The following is a 21,790-nucleotide window of genomic DNA, read 5'->3' as shown; positions in this document are numbered from 1 at the left end:
CAGCTGACTAAACGGCTTGGAATTTCTCAGCCAGCAATACTGTACATCGCTTGCTTTCTTTAGCTGATTAGAGCTTGCTAGGTTTTTCAAATGGACACCAGGTAGCTGAGTGTGTGTGTGTTAATGTTGGTTGCGCAGGCCCGGCAGTCACTCTGGAACAGGCCGTGAGACGGCACCTACAGCGACCACGGGCCGCTGACGTCTTCACACGGCAGCATGGCGAAGCGGGTTGAGGGCTCGGCCCCCGTCAAGGACCGCATCCACTGGCAGCAGGTGGCCGCCGCCACCATCGGTGAGTCCGTCTGCACAGTCCGTCACTCCTTCCAGGGACACGAATGTCAAGTTCCTCTCGTGAGGATATGGATTTTATTTTCTTAATTTTGTTTCTGGCTATGCGGCCATTCAGCCAACTCAGGATGTTTTTGAAGACCGTTATCGTTAAGTCAGCTGTTCATCGTCTTTAGCCATCTGACATCCACTGCCGGGTACAGTCCTACTCTAGGCTTTTCCTACATCTACATCTACATACATACTCCACAATCCAACATACGGTGCATGGCGGAGGGTACCTCGTACCACAACTAGCATCTTCTCTCCCTGTTCCACTCCCAAACAGAACGAGGGAGAAATGACTGCCTATACGCCACTGTACGAGCCATAATCTCTCTGATCTTGTGGTCTTTCCGCCAAATATAAGTTGGCGGAAGTAATATTGTAAGGAAGTCAGCCTCAAATGCTGGTTCCCTAAATTTCCGCAGTAGCGATTCACGAAAAGAACGCCTCCATTTCTCTAGAGACTCCCACCCGAGTTCCTGAAGCATTTCCGTAACACTCGCGTAATGATCAAACCTACCAGTAACAAATCTAGCAGCCCGCCTCTGAATTGCTTCTATGTCCTCCCTCAATCCGACCTGATAGGGATCCCAAACGCTATAGCAGTACTCAAGAATGCGTCGTATTAGTGTTTTATAAGCGGTTCCCTTTACAGATGAACCACATCTTCCCAAAATTCTACCAATGAACCGAGGACTACTATCCGCCTTCCCCACAACTGCCATTACATGCTGGTCCCACTTCATATCGCTCTGCAATGTTACGCCCAAATATTTAATCGATGTGACTGTGTCAAGCGCTACACTACTAATGGAGAACTCAAACATTACAGGATTCTTTTTCCTATTCATCTGCATTAATTTACATTTATCTATATTCAGACTTAGCTGCCATTCTTTACACCAATCACAAATCCTATCCAAGTCATTTTGTATCCTCCTACAGTTACTCAACGACGACACCTTCCCGTGCACCAAAGCATCATCAGCAAACAGCCACACATTGCTATCCACCCTATCCCAAATATCGTTTATGTAGACAGAAAACAACAGCGGACGTACCACACTTCCGTGGGTCACTCCAGATGATACCCTTACTTCCGATGAACACTCACCATCGAGGACAACGTACTGGGTTCTATTACTTAGTCTTCCAGCCACTCACAGATTTCCTTCCATTACTTGCATTATCGGTTCACCTGAATTTTGCCCCTTACGACGATTTACATTATTTTGAATGAAACCTTCCACACTACAAACTGTACCATTGTGCCGACGGTGCTGACTTCTCTTGCACTGAGACTGCAGTGTATATGGAGGTCGGAGTAGAAGCTTAACGCATCGGGACACAGCGCAGTGTTCTGAAAGTTGTACTAATTCTGCGTCTTCACCCCAAGTAGTTTCAGTTTGTCCCAGCATAGTGACATGGGAGGCGTCGCTTCTTAATGAGGCACTGTAATCTGAAATGAAACGCTACTAAACGTAACTTGGTTAGTCAGCCACAGCCAGATTATTAAGTCACATAATCCTTATTTTACAAGCGATTCCAGTTATGAAACTTCCTGGCAGATTAAAACTGTGTGGCTGACCGAGACTCGAACTCGGGACCTTTGCCTTTCGCGGGCAAGTGCTCTACCACCTGAGCTACCCAAGCACGACTCACGCCCCGTCCTCACAGCTTTAATTCAGCCAGTACCTCGTCTCCTACCTTCCAAACTTCACAGAAGCCCTCCTCTGGTTCGCAAGAGAGCTTCTGTGAAGTTTGGAAGGTAGGAAACGAGATACTGGCGGAATTGAAGCTGTGAGGACGGGCCGTGAGTCGTGCTTGGGTAGCTCAGGTGGTAGAGCACTTGCCTGCGAAAGGCAAAGGTCCCGAGTTCGAGTCTCGGTCCGCCACACAGTTTTAATCTGCCAGGAAGTTTCATATAAGCGCACACTCCGCTGTAGAGTGAAAATTTCATTCTAGATTCCAGTTACTTTATTCGCAACTTTGGCGTTGTTTAAAATAAGAAGCCCATGATCACAAGTCGTGCACACACAATTGTCGATCTGTAATCCAGACTCAGGATAAAGTAGAGTATACGTTTCATGCACAGTGTGTAGTAAAACACTTCTCTAGTAATTAATCAGCCTGCATTGTTCGCATACTCGCGCCTAAAGGCAACCACATCAGTGCCGATAAGCTGCGTACTCCGATCCAACTGCCGGCGCGGAGCACTTTGTGGGGCATTGCTCGTGTCTACCCGAGAACGCACGGAGTGCTTCCGTCGTTAAAATGTTTTATTGCTTGACAAAAGTTACAGTTAGAATATTTTAGCAAGTACATACTAATGAGTTCATTGAAGAAAGACTTTTCACCCTTCTACATTTGACATTTTGTTCAGCTAATAAATAGTATTCAAGCTGCAAGTTTTAGCGCGCAAACCGTATTCCGGCTGCCAATCCACTGGCTCCACGTCAGCTAAATCAGTGGATCACTGTATTTAAGCATCGTATGCAAACTTACACGTAACAAATCACCTAGGCTGCAAACTCCGATAAAATGTTCTGTCTGACGTCGCTCCCATGTTTTAATACTTTGGACGACAGTAAACAATGATGGATGCAAGAGCCAGATGTTTTACATCCGTATGTTTCGTAACGATTCTTCATTACATCGTCGACTAAATCTTTCTTTGTCTCCTGGGATCTAGTTTTTCCTTGGTCCATCCACGAGTACCAACCCATCCGTCTGGCTAAATCTTCCACTCATGCTCCTTTCATTTTAAATATAAAACATTTTCGATTCCGGTGTACTAGCTGATTCTTTCGTTTTCTCTTATCTCTTATTGATTCCTAACAATCTCGCTATTTCTCACTAAAAAATCCTTAATTTTTAAAAAGGTTTCTCTTTAACGTCCGTATGTAGCTGCCTTAAGTCAAAACTGACTGTAAACGTGTTACTTCAGAATACTAGAAACTTAATTTTGAAAAACACAGAAGTGGTTATAAGCCTCCTAGAATGACGCCTGCTCCTTGCCACCTTCAGCAGACTCCCATGGAGTAAGCTGTCTGATGATGGCAGGAACAGTGGTCGAAGCTGCTCACTAGTAAATTAAATAAACATCTTTATGCGGTTGTGACTGTTTAATTATATTTTTAAAAATAAAAAAATGTTAACAGAATCGCTGGCTTCCAATAGAAACAAGATGAAATATTTCACAAAAATTTAAAACCTATTAAGTATAGAAAAATAACTGGAAGCCATTTTCGCTCTTCTCCTGCTCGACCAATCGTTGCTTTCAAAAACACTATTAAAATTCAGCAACTGGTTCTACAACTTTGTTGTTAATTTATACAGTTTCCTTTTTGTTGAGTTGATTGCACATTTGTTTGAGCATATGAGGATATATACTTTCAAACTCGGTTTCTGAAGTTACTCCATGTTGCCAATTGTTTAAATTTGTCTTCACTATGAAAAGTACAGTGTCAGCAGAAGAAAGAAGTCGATTCAGATATATTACATCATCATACAATGTTGAATGGAATACTTTCTTTCAAATTCTGAAGGTGGCAGGGGTAAAATACAAGAAGCGAAAGGCTATTTACAATTTTTATAGAAACCAGATGGCAGTTATAAGAGTCGAGGGGCATGAAAGGGGAGCAGTGGTTGGGAAGGGAGTGAGACAGGGTTGTAGCCTCTCCACAATGTTATTCAGTCTGTATATTGAGCAAGCACTGAAGGAAACAAAAGAAAAATTCGGAGTGAAACGTCCCCTTTAAACAATTATACACGACTGTGCTTTTACTGACACACAATCTTTTTTTTAGCGCAACGCAATCTGACTTTCAAAGATCCCTAAAAAAGAGTGGCCCTGACTAACATTAACCTATACCTTTCAAAAATCACTTACCTCACAAAAATCTTCGTTACTGGAACTACTGCAATACAGCGAGAGCCACTACTGCCAGCTAAATAAAAGATTCAAACTACGGAAGGCACTAACTACTGATAGGCATAGTTAGCAAATGAAAGATTTTAATAGAGAACAAACAATGTATTTACCTTAATAGTCATAATATATATAGCAGTTCATGACAAATTTCAAAACTCCGCCATCTCTCTCCCCACATCCACCACTGCTGGCGGCTCACCTCCAACTGCGCAACGCTACGCGCTGTTCACATCCAGCTGCCGCTGCCCAACACTACAATGACAGACAACAATGCAAACTAGCCACAGACTGCACACAGCACAGCCAGTGAGTTTCATACAGAGCGCTACGTGGCGTTACCAATAAGAAAACATAAACAGCCTACTTACATAGCCCCCATGCTCCCCACGAAAAATTTTACAAATTGTTTCGGGCAGTGGCCAATAATGATTTGATAAAATTTTTCATAATTACAGTAAGAAAGATATCAAATGCACACACTTATTAGTACAATGTTGGTCAAAAGCTAAAATTTTCTCACAGTCCATAACGACAGTCATGATCAATCATCACAGTAAAACTGCAGCGTTTTTTTTTTCAAAGTCTGAGCAGTAAAAGGAAGTAGTGGATTTCCATGCAGTCTTGAAGAAGTAGTGTTGTCCTTCCAACGGAAAGACAGTGCTGACTCTTGACATGCAGACAGGTAATGGGCCACAACAAAGCAAACCCACAGCAGAGTCAGTCGAAATTTTGAAGAGTATTGGTCCACTGTAGTCCTGGTAGAGATTACAGTACTGGTGGGCCACCAGAAGTGCAAACCCAATGCAGTCCTTGTAGAAATAATGGTACTGGTAAGTCAGCAAAGGTGTAGATCCACTGTAGTCCTTGTAGAAATGGCCAGCAGCCATCTGTTGTGACTGTGCAGGTGCACAATCACCATCGAAGAGTCTTGCAGACAATATAGCAAGTCCATAACCACCACTTGTGCACTCACAAAGTTTTTGGAATTGTCCTTAGAACCTGCAATGCTGTTATCCAGTCCCTTGCTGAATTATTAACACACGTGTAAACACTAACAGTCCCTACTTCTCACATATTGTCCATATACTATGACCAACAGAAACATGTGCAGTGAAATGTAACTTACAAGTTACCTAATTTGATGAACTGGTGTCAATTACAATTTTATAACATAAGAAAACAATAACAAAGGTACAAAATACATCATTAAAGAACATAACAATACAGATAACATTTGTAGTAACACAGGCTTTACAAAAGAATAGAAATAAACATATACATCAGTGTTACAAAAATAATGACATAAGTACATACATAAAGATCAGAATAACTTTTGAAACATCACCTTCACATATGAGCAACAAAACAGAATAAATAATGTCTCAACATCTTTACAAAGTAAATAACATAGTATTAGAAAAATTCTACAACATAGCTCTCATCAGCTAAACACATAAAGACAGGAAAAACACAAATACACAAGGGAACACAAACACATAGTGGGATATCACAAGGAAAGGACAGGGTTTCTTTTACTGCAGTATTTTGCAAACAAAACTTTCTTTACTTCTCGGAGATCTCCCTACGTTCCTCATTATTTCCAAAAAGTCCTATCTATACCTGTTTTCTGTACTTTTTTCGTATGACTTCTCAATGCATTTCTTCCAATTCATCGCAACTCATTCTCTTATATAGTCTACCCCCTCTTAAGCTACCTTAAGTCTACTGAGCTCAGATGCTAAACTAAGGGACGAGGCAATGCAGCAGCACAGAATAATTAACACAAACAGCAATGACAAAAAAATACAAAAGGCAAAGCAAGCAGCATAAATTACAACTAATATAAGGCAATGAGCAGCAAACAAGAAAAATAAATCAGTAGTAAAACTGGCTTAAAAGAATAATACAAAGTGAAATTTAGTAGCACTATGCCTGGCAAACAGCAGCAGCAATGCAAAAACTTATATCTAAACATGACAAAGCTTAAGCAGAAAAAATAGTACACTAAAGACAACACTGCATATAAGGGAAATGTCTATTCACATCTTAATGACTATGTAATTAAAGTGGTGCACCACAAGAAGTTATTCTACCAAAAAAGTTACCAAGTACTTGAAAAGAAAATTATGAATGCAGTTCCTGTGAAGGGAAATGTCTCTGTGCTCCCTCATTTTTTTGAAAAAAATTATTATTTACTCGATCTGTAGACGGAAAATATTTATATTAGTACATCTATAAAATTTTATTTTAACCAATGCTGCAGTGCAGCTAGAAACTAGATATTAAACAAAATGAGTAAATAAATACATAGAGCAAGCCATATGGCATTTCTCTCAACAAGCAAGACAATAGCCGTGAAATGTTTCTCATCATTTCATTAGGCATTTTAGTAAATATCATAAATTAAGAGCTCCACAGTATAATCATATGTTTTCAAGTTTGAGAGTGTTGTATTTGCAATGCTTTCTACAAAGGAATGTCAATAGCGAGGATAATGGCCTCCCTTTTTTTTATTACCTGTGCCTCTGAAATGGCACACACACTAATAGCTTTTTCTCCAGGCGTCTGACACAGCTGGGTGCCCACGACGCATTACGTGCAGGTGGTCACTTAACTTTCTTACGGAAATATTTACGACAGCAGTTTCCGCTACAGTGACAGTCTCATATAAAAATATTTCACAGGTCAAGAATTTGCGTTACAAATCTGTAGAAACAAAATCCTGTTAATATAACAGTGTCCAAAAAATTTTCGTCGGCATTGTGATACATTCACGCATTTACATACATTTCATAACTCTTTAAATGTACTATTCTTGGTTTCCAACATCCTTTTCCACAAATCAGAGTCCCTAACCACTACTCATTATTCATATACGTATTCGTCAACACTTCTTCAATATTTCATCATAATAAATACATATCATAATAAACATTCCTCAACAACATAATACACATCGTCATTGTAATAACAACATCATAACACCTCAGTCAAATCTCAAAAAAGGCGTAGCTTTCTGCAATAATGTCAAAACCTAAAAAAAATTCTCTGCTCATGTCAGTAGTGTCATTTACCTGAAACGTACTTTAAAAATCATGCTCCCTTACCAAATACATCATTCAAAGCTCTCATAATATCACAATGGTTCCGAAAAATATATGAACAGTTCACAAAGTACAGACAAAGTACAATTTCATAAGTGTGAAGTTATCCAACTATGTAATTACGTGAACATATATCACTTATGTAGTAAAAAAAATGTTTGTCTCTCAGTTAAATGGTCAGATAGCTGTGTAATTCTGCGTTAGAGAAATATGGTACCGATGTGTAAAGTTGTATAAGCAAATACCATATTAGCTAGGGCTCCTTGTGCTTGCCAAACACATGGTACACAAAGTAAGCGTGTACCCCCCTGAGGATTAATGTAATTACACCCTCAGGTGTTACAGATTACAGCAATGGAATGAAATATATCACGGAAAACCCTTGTATCATTGTACTTCAAATATCTTAAAAAATACATGTTTTAAGTGCGAAATTAATCACTCAAATACGCGTCCTGTAGCGCTAAATGTGCGTCTTGCTGTAAGATAATCTCTATGGAAGTGTCGTAGTTATCGTCCTCCGAAAGCTAAGTTCTGCAGAAGCCAATGTACTTACCTCATGATACACCAAATTTCAAGTAAACCAAAATGTTGCATTAAAATCTCATTAGCAGTACCGGTAAATGTTCTAAGTATGTGAGCCTTATAGTCGTTACGTAATCGTGCAACTAACAAGCAAGAATGTACACACACAATAACACTGTGATGTCTGTTCACTATAACAATGCATTCGTAATTTCTGTTTAAAAATGTTCCCTAGGTTCTAGACTGGATATTTAACTTCAAACATTGTTGCATGTTAACAGTTTCTTAAGTCTGACAAAGCATACTAGAAATGTGATGTGAAAAGTTTTATACCAAAGACTAAGTTTAAAAAGCAGATTATCTTTCAATAAACGGTTTTACATGTGAAATGTGGTGCAATCCTTCACTCTTCATAGTACTCAGATTTTCAGCTTGAATGCAATTGTCATGCGGTATACATCGGTAAAGAATACTGGAATTTTTCTCAAGGTTAGCATCTATGTTATTTTTCTCTGAGCCAGCCGGCGCACGCGGCTGCCTGCGGTGGGAGTCATTGTCTGTTCCTTTGTTGGCGCGCGTCTTATTGGGATTTGGAGGTCTAACTTCTACAAATTCACCTTGCCCAGAGGTCCCAGCCCTGTTTAAATCCCGCCAGTTCTGATGAAATTCAGGTCTGTCGTTATGATTATATCGTCTGTCGTCATGTCGGTAGTTCCTGTAGTTTCTTGTTTGTCAGTCATGTGGTGGAGAATTTCTCCCGGAATCGGAACTGCGCGCTGAACTGTTGCGTCTGAAGTTATTCTGTCTCCCTTGATAATAATTATTTTGGTTCCCATATTGTCTGTTTCTTTGGTAATCTCAGCCATATTCATTACTACCGAAATGCGATCTTTCTCTGTAACTAGTATTACTCTGCAAGTGGTTGTCATATGGGTGGTGTCTGTTTTGGTCACGATTTGCGTTGTAAGAATAGACTTGTTGTGTCCAGTTATTGTTTCTGTCGTCACGGAATTGTGACGGATGTGACCTGTAGTGATTGTTTCCCTGTTTTCGCATTCCGCGACTGTCTGTGTCAATTTCTAATTCTTGTAAGAGTCCCTGAAAAGCTTCAATGTCGTCTTTGCAACGTCCTGCCAAAATAATATGTCGTAAATGTTCAGGTAATTTGATTAAGCAAATGTGGATGAGTTCTGAGGGGCTGTATGGGTTTGACAGGTACTGATTCTTGTGCAACATGTCTTCAAAATATTTCACAAGACTGGAGAATTCAGATTGTTCGAAATGTTTCGTCATTATGATGCTATGTTTTACTCGGTCTTGTGTAGCTTGAGACCTATATGCTGAGAGGAAGGCATGGTAAAATTCTCCTTCACTGTGACAATCGTGAATGACCGATCGCATTCTTACAGCTGGTTCATTCTCTAAGTAGCCACACATAAATTCTAATCTGTGTTCTAATGACCAGTTGGGAGGAAAACAATGAGAGAATTGATGGAGCCATGCTTGTGGATGAATGTCGTTGCCAGAATTCTTAAATGTTTTGAATTTACGTGTAGTAATGAACAGCTTATAGTCAAAATCATCATGTCGGCGAGTCACATGTCGGTCATTGTTACGTCGTTTCGGCGGTTCCATCTCAAAATTCGGTGTGCCTTGCCAATTTCTTTCATAATTTCCGAAGTGTTTTGTGTTATTGTTTTGTGGTTGTTCCGTATTTCTATGTCCCTCTTCCCGTACTGGAGCGCGAGTGTCCTCTGAAATATGTAATTCTTGTATTACCTGCGTCAACTGATCTTGTACTTCCCGGATTTCTCTTTTGTACTGTGTATTGATTTGATTTTGATTTTGTTTGAATTTTCTAATTTGTTCATACTCTTCTGTGTCAGTGAAGGCTACAGGTCTTGTGTCATTCAGATCATCATCTACCTTTGTAGATAAGTTAATGACCTGATCCGAAAGTTCGGCTACTTTCTCCGATAGTGAACACATTTCCTCAGTGTGTTTTTCTGAACCAAGTTTCAGAGTGTCCATTTGTGTTAAAATCGAATCTACTGTGTCCTTTAGGTTTTCCTGAGTTTTTGCAAGTTGCGTAACCGAATCGGTAGATGCAACTGAGTCAATTTTAGCCCACAAGCTCTCGTGATGTTCATGAACAATGGTTTGCAGTTCTTTTATGGCTGCTTCGTGATTCTGTAATGCATTTTCATGCCGCAAAAGAATAGGTTGTAAATGCTCACAAATTTGTGTTTTTACATCATTACAGATTTTTTGACATTTCGATTCAATGTTATGTAACTCAGTATTTAAATCTTCACGTGTTTGTCCAAGTGTGGTGTCTAACTTTTGAAGATTTTGTTCCATTGTGTCTAACTTTTTAAGATTTTGTTCCACTGTGTCTAACTTTTGATGATTTTGTTCCATTGTGTCTAACTGTAGCTGTGTTTGTCTCTGGTGTTGTTCAATTGTGTCTAACTTTTGAAGATTTTGTTCCATTGTGTCTAACTTTTGAAGCTTTTGCTGTGTTTGTCTCTGATTTTGTTCCATTATGTCTAACTTTCAAAGCTTTTGTCCCATTTGTTGCATTAATTGTAATAACAATGCACTGGTGTCTGAAACATTTTCCTCGGTGCTATTCGGCAATGCATTTGAACCGGCAATATTCGCAGTTTGAAAAGCAGGAAATGTGTCTTGACTTATTTGAGAAAACGGTGAGGACGCAAAACCTGAATCTACAGTATTTGCAAGATTGTGTCCTGTCATTTCGGATTCCTGAGGCAAGCTGTTGCCGACCGATCGATAAATAATGCTTCCCTGTTCACTAATTGTTTCACTGTCTACACCATTATTTGACGCCCGCTCCATTTCCCTAAGCACAGTTACCAAATTACTACTTTGAACATTAGTAAATTCATTACTCGGCGGCGCTGATAAGCTACGCTCGTCGTCACTATTATTTCTCAGTTTACTTTGGAGCCTAGTGTTACGTTTTTCACACGCCATTATTGTCACAATATTTCACACGATAACACAGAAAAGCACAATTTGAAGAGCAAAAATAAGAGAACAAACTAACATAGTACTGAACATAATATCTCGTTAATTGCAAGCGCAGCAGCGAAATACTTGGTGCAAATCTACATGCGTGCCACACCTGTTTTACTGTACAACGATGAAAGACTGCAACTACAAAGGAAATTCTCTCTACAATTACGCGCTAGCAATAAACAAAAGCTACACTAATTACACAAACTACAAGAAAAAAACAGAAGATTCCAGTGAGGTATCCTCGGCTAAGGGTCGACATATGAAACGTCCCCTTTGAACAATTATACACGACTGTGCTTTTACTGACACACAATCTTTTTTTTTTTAGCGCAACGCAATCTGACTTTCAAAGATCCCTAAAAAAGAATGGCCCTGACTAACATTAACCTATACCTTTCACAAATCACTTACCTCACAAAAATCTTCGTTACTGGAACTACTGCAATACAGCGAGAGCCACTACTGCCAGCTAAATAAAAGATTCAAACTACGGAAGGCACTAACTACTGATAGGCATAGTCAGCAAATGAAAGATTTTAATAGAGAACAAACAATGTATTTACCTTAATAGTCATAATATATATAGCAGTTCATGACAAATTTCAAAACTCCGCCATCTCTCTCCCCACATCCACCACTGCTGGCGGCTCACCTCCAACTGCGCAACGCTACGCGCTGTTCACATCCAGCTGCCGCTGCCCAACACTACAATGGCAGACAACAATGCAAACTAGCCACAGACTGCACACAGCACAGCCAGTGAGTTTCATACAGAGCGCTACGTGGCGTTACCAATAAGAAAACATAAACAGCCTACTTACAGGAGTAGGTATTAAAATCCATGGAGAAGAAATAAAAACTTTGAGGTTCGCCGATGACGTTGTAATTCTGTCAGAGACAGCAAAGGACTTGGAAGAGCAGTTGAACGGAATGGATAGTGTCTTGAAAGGAGGATATAAGATGAACATCAACAAAAGCAAAACGAGGATAATGGAATGTAATCGAATTAAGTCGGGTGATGCTGAGGGTATTAGATTAGGAAATGAGACACTTAAAGTAGTGAAGGAGTTTTGCTATTTGGGGAACAAAATAACTGATGATGGTCGAAGTAGAGAGGATATAAAATGTACACTGGCAATGGGAAGGAAAGCGTTTCTGAAGAAGAGAAATTTGTTAACATCGAGTATAGATTTAAGTGCCAGGAAGTGGTTTCTGAATGTATTTGTATGGAGTGTAGTCATGTATGGAAGTGAAACATGGGCGATAAATAGTTTAGACAAGAAGAGAATAGAGCTTTCGAAATGTGGTGCTACAGAAGAATGCTGAAGATTAGATGGGTAGATCACGTAACTAATGAGGAGGTGTTAAATAGGATTGGGGAGAAGAGAAGTTTGTGGCACAACTTGACTAGAAGAAGGAATCGGTTGGTAGGACATGTTCTGAGGCATCAAGGGATCACCAATTTAGTATTGGAGGGCAGCGTAGAGGGTAAAAAACGTAGAGGGAGACCAAGAGATGAATACACCAAGCAGATTCAGAAGGATGTATGTTGCAGTAGGTACTGGGAGATGAAGAAGCTTGCACAGGATAGAGTAGCATGGAGAGCTGCATCAAACCAGTCTCAGGACTGAAGACCACAACAATAGCAACATACATTCTCTATTATTTTTCTCGGTTTAGAGAACTTAGTATTTCTTCTAGGGACAATGAACATATATTTTTTGTGATATGAATAACTTGTTTTTATATTTTGGAATTTTGACAGTGCTGGTAAAGTGTATTCGGACGGGGAGCTGTTAGACAGTTTGGAGACATGCATTTGTGAGTTTTGTTCCAATTCTTCGTTTAATAGTACAGGATCCAGTAATGTTTGGGATAGGAATATGGCACAACAGGTTTGCAGCTGCTACTCATGCAAGATCCACCAACAACTCGTCGGAAATCAAGCAAACCTCAAACATTCACCCAATAGGTCTCACCTCTTTCCAACTGTGGATGCGAAAAACCGACCGATTAAAACCAATATAGGTATCTTAGTTTTGTTCTGAATAATCGTATTTTTCGTTTGGTCTCGGTTAAAGAATGTGTTTTTTTTTCTTTTTTGTACTATCAACTGAGCAAAAATCCGGAATATCAGTTAGCCTTAGCAGCAGTGGTAAAATTTTTCGCTTTTAAGTAAACCTTCCAAAAACTGCATAAATTTTATTCTTAGGATTTGGGCATGTTTGAACTGTTCTGTTATTAAAGAAAATCGGAAAACGATCAGCTTCTATTCTCTTCTGGTCTAAACTATTTATTGTCCATGTTTCACTTCCATACATTGCTACAAGTCATACAAATACTTGCAGAAACGACTTCCTGACACTTAAATCTATACTCGATGTTAACAAATTTCTCTTCTTCGGAAACGCTTTCCTTGCCAATGCTAGTCTACATTTTATATCCTCTTTACTTCGACCATCGTCAGTTATTTTGCTCCCCAAATAGCAGAACTCCTTTACTACTTAACTGTCTCATTTCCTGATCTGCTTCCCTCAGCATTCCATTATCCTCGTTTTGCTTTTGTTGATGTTCATCTTATATCCTCCTTTCAAGACACTATCCATTCCGTTCAACTGCTCTTCCAAGTCCTTTGCTGTCTCTGGCAGAATTACAATGTCATCGGCGAACCTCAAAGTTTTTATTTCTTCTTCATGGATTTTAACACCTACTCCTAATTTTTCTTTTATTTCCTTCACTGCTTGCTCAATATACAGATTGAATAACATCGGTGAGAGGCTACAATCCTGTCTCACTACCTTCCCAACCACTGCTTCTCTTTCATACCCCTCGACTCTTCTAACTGCCATCTGGTTTCTGTACAAATTGTGAATAGCCTTTCGCTCCCTGTATTTTACCCCTGCCACCTTCAGAATTTGAAAGAGAGTATTCCAGTCAACATTTTCAAAAGCTTTATCTAAGTGTACAAATGCTAGAAACTTAGGTTTGCCTTTCCTTAATCTATCTTCTAAGATAAGTCGTAGGGTCAGTATTGCCCCACGTGTTCCAATATTTCTACGGAATCCAAACTGATCTTCCCCGAGGTCGGCTTCTACTATTTTTTCGATTCGTCTGTAAAGAATTCGCGTTAGTATTTTGCTAGTTCGGAAATTTTCACATCTGTGAACACCTGCCAGTATGATCGAGAACTGGGTTTCAGCGATAACTAGCATTCGTAGATCGAACAAAGAAGGTTGAGGGATTCCAGCTATCGCTTCAAACCTGGGTACAGCTGAACTGCTCGCGGAAGGGTCAAGTGGAGAGTGGTCACACCTTGAAGAAGTGGGGTCCCGTTCACCTGCTGACTGTGACTGCAGAGAGAAGGAGCAAACAATAGAACTATTGTTAACGAGTGCGTTCTTGGAGCGTTTGACGACGATCTTAGGACACTATGCTAACAAGGAGACGGCACGAGCGTGGGGTCGGAGATTTGTCCGAAATTTTGTGTCGTGAAAGAGGACACCTAACACCTCACGTGCTTAAGATAATAGGATGGACTACCCGGAAAATCCCGGTAAAAATCGATCCAAAGCTTCTTAAGTGCCTTATGAGTATAAAATGTTAGCCCATTGCCGAGCCGCCGTCTGGCGTAGAAATTAGGGCTCGGACTCTTACGCCAGAGGTCTCGGGTTCTATTTCTCCTCTGGCATTTCTTTTCTTATCTTTCATTTTCTTTTGTTATTCCACCAATTATTCAGAAAGTTTCCCAAACCTACATTATCTTTAACAAATTAGTTACATTATTGAATAAAAATTATTTTCTTTTTGTCCAACAACACAATTCATGGCGGTTGGTTTTCCATTTTTCATTGTAAAGTGTACAAGGAGAATCATTGGCTTTTTAATCAGAATAACAAATTCGATTGGGAAACATTCAATTTTTATACATATAATAATTATAAACAAGAACTGCAGTGGTAATTATCGTAAAAACAAACAAGGCAATAATTTTTGCGACATCTTGCGCAACATATAAAAGCGGATTTTTTACAATCACAGGGCGTTTGCAATAAATCTGTACAAAAATATGCCCCATTAACATTTACGAAAATGTTTTGAGTTTATGATAATTTTGAGGCAAACCAGGCATATTGAATCATGTCTCGGAATATTGGTGACGATAACTGATGGTGAATTATAGAATGAATTTTTATACAGTCTTCCTGGGAATTAATTTCACGATTCTCCTGTAACAATGGGCTGCAATTTTGCAAGCAACAGAAGGAAAAAGAAAATTGCCCAAGAAGGAATCAAACCCGAGACCTCTGGGGTAAGGGTCCGACCGCTAACCATGTAGGCCAGACGGCGGCTTGGCAATGCGCTAACATTTTATACTCATAAGGCACCTAAGACAATTTGGATCGATTTTTCTCGGGATTTTCCGAGTAGTGCGTCCTAATATTTTAACCACGTGAGGTGTTAGGCGTCCTCTTTCACCACATAAAATTTCGGACAAATCCCGGACCCCACGGCCGTGCCGTCTCCTTGTAATAACTAGTGCTATGGACTGGATGTCAGATTTGGACATTTCCATTTGACTGTAGATACCGTACTTGTAAAACCACATATAGTCCGAGTGCGCCTCTCTGGCCGTGACACCCGTGTGTTTGGATGCCGGCAGCTAACCTGAGCACGCTGTGCGTGGGCTGCGCCATGGGCTGGACGGCGCCGGTGCTGCCCGAACTGGAGCGGCTGCTGGAGCAGCCGGGCGCCGGGCTGGTGGAGGGCGAGCCGCTGACCGCGGCGCAGGGCGCCTGGGTGGGTGCGCTGCTGCCGCTGGGCGCGCTCGCCGGCTCGCTGCCCGCCGGATTCCTCACGCACCGCTACGGCCGCCGCCTGCCGCTGCTGGCCTTCGGCGCGCTGCTCTGCCTCGGCTGGCTGCTGCTGCTCTTCCACGAGTGGGTCAGTACCGCACATACAGACACTTTGACAGGGGTGGAAAAACAGTTTCTTTTTTTTTCTGGGAAACACCAGTCGGTTAATCCTTTCGCTGTTGTGGGCATGCATACACGTCCTGCTACCCCGTTCCCCAGGTGCTTGCACCAAAGAGTAATACACGCCCTGTAACGAACTTGTGACGTCACACTAGTTAACTTGTCTTGCCACACGTCGCGAACTCTCGGTTCCTTGGGAAGCCCACCGGACATCAGTGTGCAACTGAAAAGATACTCGCTATCGACATGAACTTTGTCGTGTGCTATTGAAGGCGCGCATGCATTTAAGAGCGCAGTCAAGAGTTGTTAAACTCGTCTGAAATAGTTACTCGCTTCCTGCTGGATGCCTGCTGGTACTCGGAAGACCTGCAGAGCCATGTGCTGTGACATACGCGCCACAGCCCGTCTTTCTCCCAGCCCTCGCCAAGGCTGTGGATGTGCATACGCGCGCTGCTCGGGTTTTCATACAGAGCGATGGACGTCTGCACGCGTCCTGAGCCGTCCACTTCTCACTGCTGCGGACGAGCTACTTCCATAGCTCGCCGAATAAAAGAGTTTCCAATTTTTATCACACAACAAATGTGCCTCACTACGTGCTATCACTTAAAAAAACCTCTTTTCAGTGTCTTGAATCGTTTATCGAGATATTACGATTGTTACGACCACACGATTAGCGACGCACGAAAACGTGAGTGAGCGCGTCTGTGCGAGGCCGTCCATCGGGTATTAAATTCAGTAATTCGGAAGCGAAATGAGGTATCGTTCTGCTCTCAATTTAAATAATATTCTGATATCATATCTAAATTTCAGTCGCTGCAGTGTATGAACTAAGATCAGCCATACTCAAAGATTATACAACTGCAAAACCTTTAAAATCTCGTGCAATGTTTTACTTAAGTTGACATATGGAGTAACTACAGCATATAACAAAAAGAAATTCGGTCCTTTATTGAGGGAAGATGCCAGATTGTAAGATATGCACAAATCAATTTTTTTCATCTAACATTTTTCGAAAAGTCGGGTAAGTATTTCATATCGGCCAAAACGGCGTCTCCAACTACAGGCACCAGCATTTGGCGAAATGCAGAGAGCACATCTCTAGCAGCAAAAGGGTTAAGGCCGCGCGAGATTAGCCGAGCGGTCTGAGGCGCGCCGTCACGATAGCTCAGCGTGTTCGGTCAGAGGGTTAGCTGCCCTTTGTAATAAAAAAAACTGAGTTAACCGATCAACAACCAACTTAAACGGATGTCTTACGACGTCCGCTACGAGCAGATGCAACGAACAAAAGTGAACAAAATGAGATTAAAAGAAAAAAAAAGAGGCGCTGCAGTCATGGACTGTGAGGCTGGTCCCGGCGGAGATTCGAGTCCTCCCTCGGGCATGGGTGCGTGTGTTTGTCCTTAGCATAATTTACGTTAAGTAGTGTGTAAGCTTAGGGACTGATGACCTTAGGAGTTAAGTCTCATAAGATTTCACACACATTTGAACATTTTGAAAAGGGTTAAAATGAGTTTTATGGGTTTCATTGGATTTTTGTCGATTTTCTTATTGATTGTGAAGTCAATCAAATGACAGCTACGCTTTGTGCAGCGTCTTTGAGAGATTCAATTAAAATGTGTGGAGAAAAGTAGTTGCTGTATCACAGATGATGAAGATAGTATCATAAAAATACGACAGCTTCTAATAGATTTGTTAGCATTTGACTGTTTACCTGATTTCGGTAATCTACGCAAAGAATAAGTAACATATATGAGTGTAACGAGGCCTATTCGTGACGTTCATAATTACTTTTGGAATCACCATCAAGAATAACGTTGGGAAAAGACAAAGAATGGTCTTATGCAGCAGCTCCCAAATTTCACAACATGCAATTAACTTCCAATATGACTGCCTACGCATCCTTATTAATAATTGTTATATATGTGTATAAAATGTAACAGAACACTCCAAATAAATCCTTTGTAATATACTCACGGGCTTGTTTGGGCAAAATTGGCTCTAAGCACTGTGGGACTTAACACCTGAGGTCATCAGTCCCCTAGAACTTAGAACTACTTAAACCTGACTAACCTAAAAACATCACACACATCCATGCCCGATGCATAATGCGAACCTGCGACCGTAGCAGCAGCGCGGTTCCACACTGAAGTGCCTAGAACCGCTCGGCCACAGCGGCCGGCTGCGCAAAATTAAGAAATGTTTTAGGAGAGAAAAGCAAGAAATTAGAGAAGCTCTATAAATTTATGCATGCTTCCGTAAACGACTAAATGCTACTATTTTTGGAAGTACTAATGTTATTTAACGTGTTTCTTATATTTCAAGAAAAGTTAAAACACAACCTTAATAAAATAAATTCTAGTTTCAGTAAATAGTTACGTTCAGTAACTATGATGCCTCTTTCTAATTTGTGTAAGGTTAACTATTTAACATTTTGTACGTTAATTAAATTTTCATGATTAAATATATTTGGATTTCATTGCACTTTTGGCGGTTTTTTAAAAATGTTTTTTTAATGGTCATACTTTTTGTGAGTCGGGTTAAATTAGAACAACATAATCGTAGTTTCTGTTCTTCCACAAGACAATGGAAGTTTCAAAATTTTGCACATAAATAATTTAGTGGGAAAATTTCTATTTCAAATTTATGCTCCTTTTTGATATGTATGTAATAGACCACTAATTGTGATAATTCAATTCGCAGTTTCATGAGTGTCAGAACCTGCAATCCTAAATTAGTTATACTGATTCTTAACGTATTTTTTCGTATGTGCTCGATGTAATGGTTCACTTGGCGAAGCCAAGTGTTGGTGATTAGTTCTGGAAAAAATCTATGATGTACAACAGCACCTGTTGCTCAATACGTCGCACGGTCCATGGGGATACCTGTCTTGCTGTACACAACCTTATTTCCAGGCTTCATGTGTGTGACATGGATTTAAGATACCACACTTTGTCTGTCCTTTCTGGCGTTAGTCACGTGGGGCTGTTCGACATGCCATATTTTCTTTCTTTTTTGTTAATAAACTCTTTATTCAAAACAAACAATTGATACTCAAATTCTACATATTCCTTACAATTACTGCAACTGCATTATTTTACTACAGGTTGTGCGTTGTTATGTTATGTTATTGTTCCACAATGCTATCGTTATTGATTCTAAATGTTACTTTGACTGTTTCAGCTACTTACAACGTTAATACGTTGATGTCTTTTCCTAAGTCTATGCTACCGGCAACGTTCCAGGTGTGCGAGCGTGATGTACAAACCTACCTTATCGGCCATGCCCACCGAGCTAATCCGAGTGGGCATGCCCCTGGCACACCGCTGGCCCAAGATCTTGAATTCGCTGCAGTTTTATACTGACAGTTTTTCCTGTCTTAACCTACGTCTAACCTAAAATTCTTATTACTACTACCACATTTAGTGCTTTGTCATAATCGGTGTTTTATGCACCGTCCCCCTAAATCCGAGACGTGGCGGGTCCGAGATCTGAGGCGGCTAGCCAAGTCCGCGCCCCGGCAGAACAGGACATGTGCACGGAGTCTAGATTGGTATGGTATAGTAATTATGATTGTTCCTTTGGAATTCCCTAAGGACTTATTTGAGATTTCGTTTGAGAGTTCATTAAGTGTTTGGAATGTGTCCTGTTGCTTGAGCAGATCGTGCGTGTCACGATTGGGTAATTGTTGCCTGAGTTGTGATGCAACGTTATCTAAGGGGGGACACTCGTACACCACATGGTCTGGAGTGCCCTCTATGGCGCCACAATCACACTATGGTGTAGCCCGCTTCCCGAACCGGTATAGATATACCGGATACGGTCCATGTCCAGTAAGAAAGTTCAGTAGTCCTCTGGCTGGTTTGAAATACCTGAGCTGCAGGAGCTCCCTGATGTTCGGCAGCAACTTGTAAGTTGTGCGCCCAGTTTCATCCCCATCCCACTGCTCCTGCCACGGTTTCTCACCCCTCCTTTTGATTTTGGCTTTGTCTCCTACGTGGAATCCCATTATTTCAACTATTTTCTCTCTGTTTCTTTCTTTGACCAGAACCAAGCTGCCTGCTCCCTGAACTTTATACCAAGCGCACAAAGTCCCCCCGCCCCTCCCCCTCCGCAGGTGCTGTTCAGTATGCTCCTACCGAGCGCAGGAGCATATTCGCTGCACCCTTCTCACGACCATGGTAGGCATGACTCTCGTGAGCTGTGTGCCCAGACTTCCGAACCCTACCCTACGATGGATGTTAGGATGCTGTTATGGTACAACTTTATCAGGTCCACTGGCCGGTGGAAACGTTTATGACCAGTTCCAGCGACCTCTGGGTTACGGTGTCTATGTGTGTCGCGTAGTTCCACTTCTCGTTGACGACTACTCCCAAGTATCGGGCCTCGCGGCGCCGAAGAAATGGTGAGCCGTCTGTTCTGACCGTGGGATTTCTGGTGAGTTGTCCTTTCAGTAGTAGTTAAATGGTCTTGCTGGGTACTATTGTCATCTTTGCCCTGCAGAACCATGCTGTCAAGATTTACATGGCCCTTTCCACTTTTGGCTTCAATTCTTCGCGGCTACGACCGCCTACCAGCATGGGGAGGGCGTCTGCGTAGGTTATGACCTATAGCAGATCACCACTGTTGTTCCAGCTGTCCAGAAGAGGTTCTATGATGACATCCCACAAGAGTGGTCCCAGGACAGAGTCCTCTGGACACCCCATTGCTATCCTTTTACGATTTTCCCTCTATGGGACGATAGCTAGACCTCTCTTTCTTCACAATAGATCCTAAGACAGTCTTATAGCGACCCATGGCACTCCTTCTCCCGTAATCAGGAGAAGAGCGAAGGCCACCACCGTCTGTCGAAGGCGCCACTGACATCCTCCATGATGCCGAATATGTACTTGTGCGCGACTGAGCCACAGACCTCAGCCGCCAGGGCGATTGCGCCAGACGCCGATCGCCCCCACCGAAAGCCTAACTCTCTGTCATTCATCCCGCACAGCACACGGTGTGCTCTCGGTCTGTCTGCCAGCAGCCTCTGAAAAAGATTCCCCAGCAGGTCCAGCAAACGGATGGGCCTATGCGATTTTACCTCTCTCAGGTCTTTGTCTGGACCTTTATAATCACCACATTTGCCTTTTTCTACACTCCTGGAAATTGAAATAAGAACACAGTGAATTCATTGTCCCAGGAAGGGGAAACTTTATTGATACATTCCTGGGGTCAGATACATCACATGATCACACTGACAGAACCACAGGCACATAGACAAAGGCAACAGAGCATGCACAATGTCGGCACTAGTACAGTGTATATCCACCTTTCGCAGCAATGCAGGCTGCTATTCTCCCATGGAGACGATCGTAGAGATGCTGGATGTAGTCCTGTGGAACGGCTTGCCATGCCATTTCCACCTGGCGCCTCAGTTGAACCAGCGTTCGTGCTGGACGTGCAGACCGCGTGAGACGACGCTTCATCCAGTCCCAAACATGCTCAATGGGGGACAGATCCGGAGATCTTGCTGGCCGGGGTAGTTGACTTACACCTTCTAGAGCACCTTGGGTGGCACGGGATACATGCCGACGTGCATTGTCCTGTTGGAACAGCAAGTTCCCTTGCCGGTCTAGGAATGGTAGAACGATGGGTTCGATGACGGTTTGGATGTACCGTGCACTATTCAGTGTCCCCTCGACGATCACCAGTGGTGTACGGCCAGTGTAGGAGATCGCTCCCCACACCATGATGCCGGGTGTTGGCCCTGTGTGCCTCGGTCGTATGCAGTCCTGATTGTGGCGCTCACCTGCACGGCGCCAAACACGCATACGACCATCATTGGCACCAAGGCAGAAGCGACTCTCATCGCTGAAGACGACACGTCTCCATTCGTCCCT

General features: G+C 41.8%; 1 protein-coding gene across 1 annotated transcript in view; it reads left to right on the top strand.

Moving 5' to 3' along the window:
• The first annotated feature begins 216 nt into the window (after positions 1–216).
• The window catches only part of LOC124739015 (facilitated trehalose transporter Tret1-like), a 44,733-nt gene continuing 23,159 nt past the window's right edge, over positions 217–21,790 (top strand). Inside the window, exons 1-2 of the mRNA XM_047248608.1 lie at positions 217–292; positions 15,602–15,882. Of these exons, the coding sequence (XP_047104564.1) occupies positions 217–292; positions 15,602–15,882 (357 nt within the window). The remainder of the gene's footprint in view (positions 293–15,601; positions 15,883–21,790) is intronic.

This window comes from Schistocerca piceifrons, chromosome 1 (genome assembly GCF_021461385.2).
Source record: "Schistocerca piceifrons isolate TAMUIC-IGC-003096 chromosome 1, iqSchPice1.1, whole genome shotgun sequence".
Taxonomy (NCBI): domain Eukaryota; kingdom Metazoa; phylum Arthropoda; class Insecta; order Orthoptera; family Acrididae; genus Schistocerca; species Schistocerca piceifrons.
Note: the sequence above shows the minus strand (reverse complement) of the source record. Positions and strands in the feature narration are given on the sequence as shown.